Here is a 10402-nt window from a genome sequence, read left to right as displayed (position 1 = left end):
TTCAATGTGAAAAATCAGCAACAGAAGCAGGTATAAGATACCGTTAAGAAATAAGTAATGAACTCTTCCTGGCACTCAAGGAAGACCTCTCAGAGAAGGCTCTGAAGCTGTTTAAAAAGATGAAAAAGTTCTGCATTGGCAGAATTTTGTATTTATTTTGGGAACATTGTGATCCATTTTGTCAATTACATTTGAACAGTTGGGAAAATAAACATGATATGTCAGGCTATCCTCTAAACTTTAAATATGTTTCGTAAATTATGATACCAGAGAAAACCTATGAAGGAAAAGCCTTAATCTAGAAGGAATTGACAACTGTCGATGCTACAACTCTTCTGCTTTTAATCTCTCACCACCTTTTCTGTCTGACTCCCTTGTTCCTTCCTGGAACCCATCAGGTACAGGCCCTGCTACCACCTCAACCCCCTTAGCTATTCTGATGTCAGTGTAGACAAATATTTTCCCCTTATTTCAACCAAGACAAGACACAGATTGTTTCCCCCAAAGGAATATAGAACACTAGTTTTGAAGTGCCTTTAGACAGAATCTAGTCTGAAAATGGATGCTTAAATCTGATGTATGGCCCCCTGCAAAGTGGCATCAGGCATCTGGATACCTCCAGTTACAGGGATCTTACTACCACGGAGGAATCCAGTTACATCTTTTATACACATTGGGTGAAATCTCTCCAATATTTATTAAGAAACATACAAGAAACAAAGGGAAAAAAAAGGGAAATGCAAAAGAGATGCAAATGGGAGGGAGCAAAACTGATTAAACCTTCACTAACTGCACATTTCTATTCATCATTTTACTTAATTCTCACTCCCAAGATGTTCCACTCTTTAGTAAACAAATAAACAAGCAAGCAAACCAAGAAAAAACAAAGTGTGGTGATGAATAAAAACGTGGTGCACTTAGTGAACATTTAATAAGTGTAAGTTTTGCTCCCTCTGATTTGCATCCCTTTTGCATTTTCTTTTTTTGCTTTATTTTTGTAAGGGTAGGGAGGTGAGGTTAATTGGGCAGATGGGTGGGTGGTAGGTGTGGAGAGGATGGTAAAAAATTTAACAAAGTTTCTTCTGGGAATGTTTAGGGTCTTCCCTACAAGCATTTACTATACACGATTAATGTGAGCAGTACTCTACTTGACAAAGAAAAGGAAACAAAAGGAAAAGGGAAGGAAAGAGAAGAGAAAAAAGATGAGCAGAATAAAGAGAGAATTTAAGGTGGCTTTTTGTGTGTGTGTGTGTGTGAGGAGATCAGCCCTGTGCTAACATCTGCCAGTCCTCCTCTTTTTTGCTGAGGAAGACTGGCCCTGGGCTAACATCTGCGCCCATCTTCCTCCACTTTATATAGGACGCCACCACAGCATGGCTTGCCAAGCTGTGCGTCGGTGAGCGCCTGGGATCCGAACCGGTGAACCCCGGGCCACCGCAGTGGAGCACACGCACTTAACTGCTTGCAGCGCCGGGCCAGCCCCAAGGGTGGCTTTTTTTTAGCTTCAAAGTATCTACTAATTTGAATTTAGGGAAGAGGGAAAGAGATTGAAAAATAAGTAAGGTGTAGATGATAAAGACAGAGGAGTATTTCAGTCCAGTGAAAAATGTAATCATTTCAATTTTACTAGTATTTATGAAGCAGATATTACAGATCTGTCACCTATTAACAAATTGGGTACAGAATTAAGACCAACCAAAAGAGAATGAATACACATCCTTCTTCACAATCTTTGTTCTATCCCTCCTGTGAGCTTTTCCTCCTCAAGGACTAACAAATTCAATCAGAAAACTATAGTAGGGATTTCAAATCAAAGACTCAAAAAATGAATTCTACCTTCCAATTTTATTTGTTATTATTCCGTATTACAGAATCTAATAGTATAAACTATAGCTATAAATGTACAGCTTTTCATTTACTTGCATGTTGTTATATTTGATTTTAAATATGTTCTTCTTAAAATAAAACTTCATTTAAAAGTTCTGCACAATTCTGACTTTTTGCCCAGTCAGCCTACCTCAGCCAGAGGAAAAAAAACGCCCTAGTTTTCTCCTTACCAAGACAGGAAGCATTTCCTGAAGATTAATCACGGTTTTGACTTGCAAAATTGTAAAAGTTGAGAGAAGTTAGTAGTAAGCTGTATCATCCTACTTTGGACTTGGATTTTTGGCAACAGTCCTGCTGCCACTTGGATGAAAGTAATCATGAGTCAAGCAGTGGGTGATCTAAACAAACACTGTCACACTATAAAAGTTGAGCTCCAGAGGGTAGACCTAGAAGAAGGTAGGCGAAGAGCAAGGCGTTAAGGCAACATAGAGCTAAGTAAAGGCTGCGGAAATGAAGACTCTTCCAGTTCTATTGTTGCTGTGCATGGCAGCGTGCTCAGCCTATCCGTTGGACAGAGCTGCAGGGGATGAGGAGGACAACATGGACCTTGTTCAGGTAATTAATGGATACAGCTCTCACTCATTGATAGGGCCAAGTGGGGAAACCATCTCTGCTTTCCGTTTGTAAAACTCATACGGAATGGTTTGAGCTTACTGGGTAGGAATAGTTCATGGACAGAGAGTTATAAAGTGCTAGATGTGGACAGCATCCCAGTATCACACTATTCAGATTCCTCCTACATGGAGGAAGAAACAAAGACCAGAAATATGAGCTGTTTTCCCAAGATCACACAACACCATAGTAGCAGCAGCACTGGGGCTTGAGATGCATTAATAACAAGTGAAGAATATATAAAACATTTGCATTGGAACTTCTTCAGGTATTTTAATCCAATGTAAGTTTAGCCAGATATTTATATTGCTAGTGTCATGTTTAGATACAGGGGTTTGTCCAATTTTTTTCTTAAGCCAGGTCCTTGTGAGAAGCATGAAGTAGAAAATTGAGAGAATTGAATAATGTGCCTGAAATATACAATTATGCCCAAAGAAGTTTAATTGTTTTATTTTTCTTTTTTAAGATCACTGGCTATATATCACAATTTTCCACTTCCTTCTCATTGCTTTGGCAGCAAACTAACCTGCAGAGATTAATTAATTACAAAGAAAAAACAAAAGTGAGGAAGAGTCTGTGATTGAAGAATTAAACATATTTGACATTTACTTTGATTTCAGCAAACTAGAGAAATACCTCAAATAGATTAAGTAGAGTAACTACACAAACTTACTATAAAAGGCTAAAAAATCATAAGAATGACCTAAAAACTATACTTATTATTCTATTAGGAATACCTAGAAAACTACTACAACCTTGGAAAAGAAACGAAACAGTTTGTTAGAAGAAAGGACAGCGGTCCTATTGTTAAAAAAATTCAAGAAATGCAGAAGTTCCTGGGGTTGGAGGTGACAGGGAAGCTGGACTCCGACACTGTGGAGGTGATGCTCAAACCCAGATGTGGAGTTCCTGATGTTGGTCAGTTCAGTACCTTTCCTGGCACGCCAAAGTGGGGGAAAACCCATCTTACTTACAGGTAATGGGTCCAGAGGTTTTGATGTAATATTGAGATTTTATCAATTACTTTCACAGGAGAAAATATTATCTTCTTCAATTTTTCTCATGCAGGATTGTGAATTATACCCAGGATTTGCCAAGAGATGCTGTTGATTCTGACATTGAGAAAGCTCTGAAAGTCTGGGCAGATGTGACTCCACTTACATTCTCCAGGATTTATGAAGGAGAGGCTGACATAATGATCACTTTTGCAGTTCGAGGTAAAAAAACCATGATATGCATCCATTTATCTGGTGTTGTTTTATTGGAAAATCTTCCAAAGAGGTTCTAATTACCTATCTTCTCAATAAAAAACATTTTCTCTATTAGACCATGGAGACTTTTATCCTTTTGATGGACCTGGAAAAGTTTTGGCTCATGCCTTTCCACCTGGGTGGGGCATGAATGGAGATGCTCACTTTGATGATGATGAACGTTGGACAAAGGATACATCAGGTTAGTTACACATCTCTCAGAAAGATTTTGGTGTTGACTTTTTTTACTTGGAAAATTCTTAATAACTAAGAATATTCAAGAAATGGGATGTTCTGGATTTCCCACTGGGTCAAGGATCAGCAGAATGTATTTTTGTTTTAATTATTATTGAAAACATTTTCAGATGTCTAAAAAGTTTATTCTCAGTCTTGGCAAGCATGATATAGGAAGCATCATTAAGTATTTCTTTGATGATTGTGGTTCTTGTGTGATCTTAGCACCACAATTAAGAAAAATTTCTCATTATGTCAGATTGCTAATATCTAAGGGAGAGTGTATAGCATTGACTTCACACTAACATGAACTCTGGATATTGCTTATACTCAATAGGTGGAAATTTCCCCCAATTACTTCTTTACTCTTCAAAATAGAAATGAGAATTAAATTCTAGAAACTGAGGTTCCCATTTAGGTTTTTCTGGTTAAATCAACATTTTACCCTCTCTAGGTGAAGAAGAGTTTTTACAGACTTGTTCTGAAAGAAAGGACTAACCCCCAAATACCATGTCCAAACTGCTTACGTAGAAGAATGTTACTCAGTTCACAACTGTATACTTTAAGGAATGGCTTACAAAGTTTTCAAACAATTGGCTGAAACAAATAATACTATCTCTGAAATTTAATTGGGATTTATAATCAAAATGCAAACAGAATCTCTGTAGAGAGTATAAATGTGAGGTTAGTGCTAGATAAAATTCTTGGTTTGATTGGATTAACAACATCTTTCTGCAAAGTCTCAAATGAAAACTTTGCTAGGATCACAAGTTACACAAATAACAACTGCATAAGTAAAGTTGACTTACTTTTTATATCAATTATAATTACCCAATGCCTTCCAATTTCAGCATTATGGGTTTTTTTAACAATGTGAAGAAAAAAGTCTGAATACAGCTAGTGTTTATGTGGCCAAAATCTCTTTCGTGACAAACACTAGACACGATTGGGCATATTATGTTTTAAACTAATCTTGCAAATTCTATGACATCTATTATTACTAATATTTTTGGACCTTATATGTACTTAATAATGATCATGAGGCTGAAAAATTATGCAGGCAATATTCCAATGGAAAATAACGGGACTAGGATTGTTTAAGGATTTCAGAATTGAGATGAATAAGCTGTGATTCATTTAACTGAGCCTGAAACCGGCAAATGTTAATACATGCAAACAGTGTTTAGCTTTCCATTGACAAATAAAGAAAAATATTTAGTGATGTGCTAAACAAGTGGGTTCATTCCATTCCAGAGAACAAGAAAAGGGATCAAGCTCTCATGACGTTAATAGGCTTCCGAGGCTGGACAGGGGAGTAGTTGGATATGGCTGGACACTTTGTCTCAAAGATTGATTTCAAGAATGAGCCTTGAAAAACACTTGGCTTTCCATTAAGTATGTAGTTAAATCCATTAATTGATCAATTACTCAAAAACAACACAAAAAAAGCCCTGTGTTCTTCCAGGAAGTAAATAAATATAATACACTGCTAACAGATGTAATGTACGTGTATTTAAGGAATAAGCAACTACTATTTTTGATTTCTTAAATAGGGATCAATTTATTCCTCGTTGCTGCTCATGAACTTGGACATTCCCTGGGTCTCGATCACTCCACCAACACTAAAGCTTTGATGTACCCAATCTACAGAAAAGACTTAGCCCTGTTCCCCCTTTCTCAAGATGATGTGACTGGCATTCAGTCCCTCTATGGTGAGTGATGCTGGAAAAATTAGGCATTGTAGCTTTTCAATGAAGGTCTTCAGGAAAGCTTTAAAATGCTACATAAAGCATTTGCAGTTCAACTCAAAGCACTTTAGAATGTTTGGAAAGCATAAAAGTTGACAGAAGCATCACCTAACACTTCATTAGGAGAAATCACCTAATTTCTCCTAATGTTTGCATCCCTGCACTGTTTCCTTTAGGACCTCCTCCTGCCTCCCCTGATGACCCCGTGGTGCCCACGGATTCGGTGCCTCCAGGACCTGGAACGCTAGCCATGTGCGATCCTGCTTTGTCCTTTGACGCAATCAGCACTCTGAGGGGAGAAATCCTGTTCTTTAAAGACAGGTCAGAGCAGAAAATTATATTTTCCTATCTATTCTTGTGATGTACAATGCTTAGAAAGGAAAACAAACTGAAATTTGATAGAGATTTTTAAATATTTAAAACAAAAAAATGTCTTCTCTGAACATGAAATCATTCTGGTGCTATACTTTCCACATTTTCCTAAAATTTTTAAGTCCATTTCCAAAGACTTAGACAGGATGATTTGATTCTTGTCCTTGAATTGTTGTTCCCAAGTGTTATAAGTCATGGTTGCTTTTCAAAGGGCACATGTAGAGCTTTAGAACCAGAATTTTATCTTTACCTCCTTTAAAAATGACACCAGGATAACATTACATTTAATCAATTAATTTACTCACTGCTGGATAAATATGCACGACATAAAACATTCAAACTGCACAAATGGAGAGAAAGTTAAAAGCAAGTCTCCCTCAAATCATTGACTCTTAGTTCCCCAGTTCTCCACAGATTCATCTAGAGCCAGGGACTCTTGTATATCCTTCCAGAATTCTTCCTTGCACATATAAAAGTATACTCATGTAGTGCGTATACTTACACACACATCTGCCTGTCTTTCTGAAAATGTAAACAATGGTATGACGTATACACTGTTTTGCATCACTTGTAGGTTTGTAAAGCTTACACTTGGCTAATTAATTAGCATGGTAGGATAACTTCATAGAAGTTGCTCTGGAATCCGATGGCAGGAGATCTGGGGCAGTCTTCCAAAAAAAAAAAGGGAAGATGTTTTCGCAATGGCAATATACCTGATTTCTGTCTGTCATTGAGCCTAGAGGATGAGGGAATGGGGGAAGATGGGTAAGGAAGGGCAATGAGGAAAATATGCTAGAGGTGAAAGACTGTTTTTCAATTTTCATTTTTTTTACATATATTTCAGATATTTTTGGCGCAAAACCTTCAGGACATCTGTACCTGAATTTCATCCAATCTCTTCGTTTTGGCCATCTCTTCCTTCAGACATAGATGCTGCATACGAAGTTACTAGCAAAGATACTGTTTTCATTTTTAAAGGTAAATATTGTATAATAATTTCTTTAAGTTGTTGAAATAAACCCTCTCACAGGAAAATTAAATAAGATTTTAATTTTCTCTACAATCACAAATTTTGTCTACTTTGTTACTCTAAAGTAATGCAAAAATAACTAGGACTGGTATTATTTTATTTATATTTTACACATGATAAAAGTGAAAACAGGAATATAAATTGCTCAAAGTTGTAAATTCCCTCATTCGATCTGTGTTTATTCATTCACTCTGCAAATTTTTGTTAAATGCCTACATTGAGCTGGTGACTATATCTAAAATTCTGCCTTCCTCTTTATGATGAAAATCAACTGTGCTAAAACGTATTCCTAAACCCAAAGGCTTAACTGTTATAAATTCAATGTGACTCTGAATTATTATTTTTTTTTTAACAGGAGACAAGTTCTGGGCCATCAGAGGAAATGAGGAGAAAGCAGGTTACCCAAGAAGCATCCACTCCCTGGGTTTTCCTCCGACAGTAAGGAAAATAGATGCAGCCATTTCTGATAAGGAAAAGAAGAAAACATACTTCTTCGTAGAGGACAAATACTGGAGGTATTTAGACGACTGTGGGAATGTGCTTACCATCAAATACAGCTGCGCCGGATAACAAGTGTTTCTTAAGTGCTCCTGTTTTGTGCAATAGGCTAGAGCTTCCCTCTGTGTTATTGCCCCGCCTGCCTGGAGTGCCCTGTTTTTCCCTCCACCTACCCAAATTCCACCCATCCTTCAAGTCCTGGCTCAAGTCCCACCACATCCGTGAAGATTTCCCTGCTGGGCTCCAAACCCAACTGAGCTTTTCTTTTTTGAAAAAAGCCCTGAGCATCCAGGCCACACTCTAGCATTCCTTTCCCACTGTCTTATAGGTCTACTCATCGTCTCACTGGGTGTTTGTCTTGTCTTCCCAACTTTACTATATGATTCTCAAAGCCTTCCCTTTCCCTCACGCGTTCATTACCTCTGCCTGTTTAAGAGGATGATGAGCAATAACAGTCCAGTTTCATGGATAGAACCCAGAACTCCCAGAAAGACTGATTCCTGAGCCATCTGCCCAGACTCTGAGACATCTGGGCAGACCAACCAAGGTCCAGACAACAAGTCCAAAACACATTTACTGTGCCTTGCTTCTCGTCTCAATTCTTTTTCCTAGGAGGCTGCCATAGGAAGTCCAGATGTGCAGGGTGGGGAGGGCATTTATGAGCCCATGATGGTAGAGAACTTGAAATTTGTATTTATTTGAGATGAATGATTCAATTCACTTTATGTATCTGTTCACTCCTAATGATTTTGTGATAGAAAGATGATTAAAATCCTTTCTGTCCAGGCTTAAGAAATATGATAACAAACGGCATCTGCTAAATCAGGATGTTGCCTCTGTTCTTGGAGGAGATACAGTTTTAAAAGCTAAATTTGCAGTACCGCTAAAATCACATATTTCTGTAGTGCTACATGTGTTTGACATTTATTTGCAGTACTTGGAAAGCTTACTAGAATTCCACGTTAAACCTAACATGATTTATGCATTTTGGTAACATGGACTCTATGCGATGCTGAGCTGTACTTCTTTTACTCGGTGCAGATTTGATGAAAGGAGACAGTCCATGGAGCCAGGCTATCCCAAGCAAATAGCAGAAGACTTTCCAGGGGTTGACTCAAAGGTTGATGCTGTTTTTGAATCATTTGGTAAGAGGATACTCATTTTGTTGGCAACGGGGCACTTGAAAGGTTCTATGGAATCAGGGGCAAGAGGAGAATTGAAGTAATTTTTAACAACAGGTTTCCTTTAACCAGTTTCCTCCTCCCTCCCCTGAATTTCAACTTACCAGTTTTATACCAATTACATGACTACTTCATATAAGTTTTGATCATAAAGATAATTAACACAAATTTCTCTACTCTATTTTACACATGCAAATAAAACTGAAGTGCTCAAGAGTCACTTCCTTACATTTAGAGTTGTTACCTTTCAGATTACTCTGTCAGTATAAAAATCCCCTCAAGTAGTGTGGCCAAGTTTAATACTGGCTGGCTGGCTTCCTCCTCCACTCCATCCTATTGCTGCTACTAACGCCCAGGGAGATTTCTCTGTCTTTCCTCAGGAGTCAGTCATTGCCCACCTCGGTCAGCTGCAAATACTTACCTTTCCATGTGGCCAAAGTTTAAAAAAAAACATCCTGTGGCTGGAGGCCGATGATCTTTAGTGAAAGGTAACCTGAGCACCATGATGGCAGAGCCATAGATAGTCGTCTGGTTTTCTGCAAGAGTTACTGTGCATCTCTGGGACCAGAAATGTCCCTCAGGCTGCAATATGGGGAAAGGAGAGGAGGAGTGTGGAAGACAGAAAATAAAGAGATTGTAGTTTCCAAAGAAGCAGAGAATTTTACCTGATTGGAAGCAGAATAACCTATTAACTTGGAGCCTGGCTTTGCTGTCAGACAGAACTGGTATGGAGTGCTGTCTCTGTCCTTTCCTTGTTGAGTGACCTTGGGCAAGCATCTAAATTTGTCTGAAACTCAACTTGCTCATCTGTAAAATGGAGTAGATATATTTACCTCATAGGATTGTTGCAGAAATAAATGAAAACAAAAGTCATGTACAATGCTTAACATAGTCCCTGGTGCATAGCAAATTTCTGTAAACATTTTCTATTTTTAGTTATCTACTATTCTGAGTTTGGTATGTTGCAAATTTGTTTGTTTGAAAAAATATCTCACTAATTCCCTTGTCTGTATTTGCAGGGTTTTTCTATTTCTTCAGTGGACCTTCACAGTTTGAGTTTGACCCAAATGCAAAGAAAGTGACACATGTTTTGAAGAGTAACAGTTGGTTTAATTGTTAGGAGAGATGCTTAGCAGGCACAATATGGGCATTTTAAACGACGCTAATAATTCTGCACCTAAGTCTTTGTGAATTGAAAGTTCCTTTTCTCCTGCGTGTGCAGTGACTTGAGAACGCGAGTGTGAGCTGTGTGCTTTGCCAATCAGCTTCACATATTGCAGGGCATTCAGATGGGCTGCTGACCTTGCACTTTGGTCACATGGAGTAGCCTTCCATAGGAGGAGGGAAAACACTCATGTGCCACAGACAAGTGACTGTATATAGACTATTTGCTTGTTATTTAATAAAGAAGGTTTGTCAGTTATTTTATTTTATTGTTTTGTGTGTTTGTTTGTTTCAAGAACAAGTCATCCTCACAATCTTGGGCACATTATAGACTGAGCAGAAGATAGCCTGATATCCTCAGGCAGTGGTGTTAGGATCAGGGTCTCTGTGGCTGGGGCCTCACAATGGGCTCTTCTAGAACTGAAG

The 10402-nt window shown here is 38.2% G+C and overlaps 1 protein-coding gene across 1 annotated transcript; it reads left to right on the top strand.

The window, feature by feature from the left end:
- Window positions 1-2337: 2337 nt before the first annotated feature.
- LOC101408634 (stromelysin-1) lies at window positions 2338-9932 on the top strand. The gene is made up of 10 exons (XM_004427395.3): window positions 2338-2442; window positions 3231-3475; window positions 3568-3716; window positions 3826-3951; window positions 5537-5695; window positions 5908-6052; window positions 6948-7081; window positions 7489-7648; window positions 8673-8776; window positions 9832-9932. The coding sequence occupies exons 1-10, from the start codon at window positions 2338-2340 to the stop codon at window positions 9930-9932; spliced, it is 1428 nt and encodes a 475-aa protein (XP_004427452.2).
- The last annotated feature ends 470 nt before the right edge of the window (window positions 9933-10402 follow it).

The sequence above is a fragment of the Ceratotherium simum genome, chromosome 7 (assembly GCF_057802395.1).
Source record: "Ceratotherium simum simum isolate JZ-2026a chromosome 7, ASM5780239v1, whole genome shotgun sequence".
NCBI lineage: Eukaryota > Metazoa > Chordata > Mammalia > Perissodactyla > Rhinocerotidae > Ceratotherium > Ceratotherium simum.
Note: the sequence above shows the minus strand (reverse complement) of the source record. Positions and strands in the feature narration are given on the sequence as shown.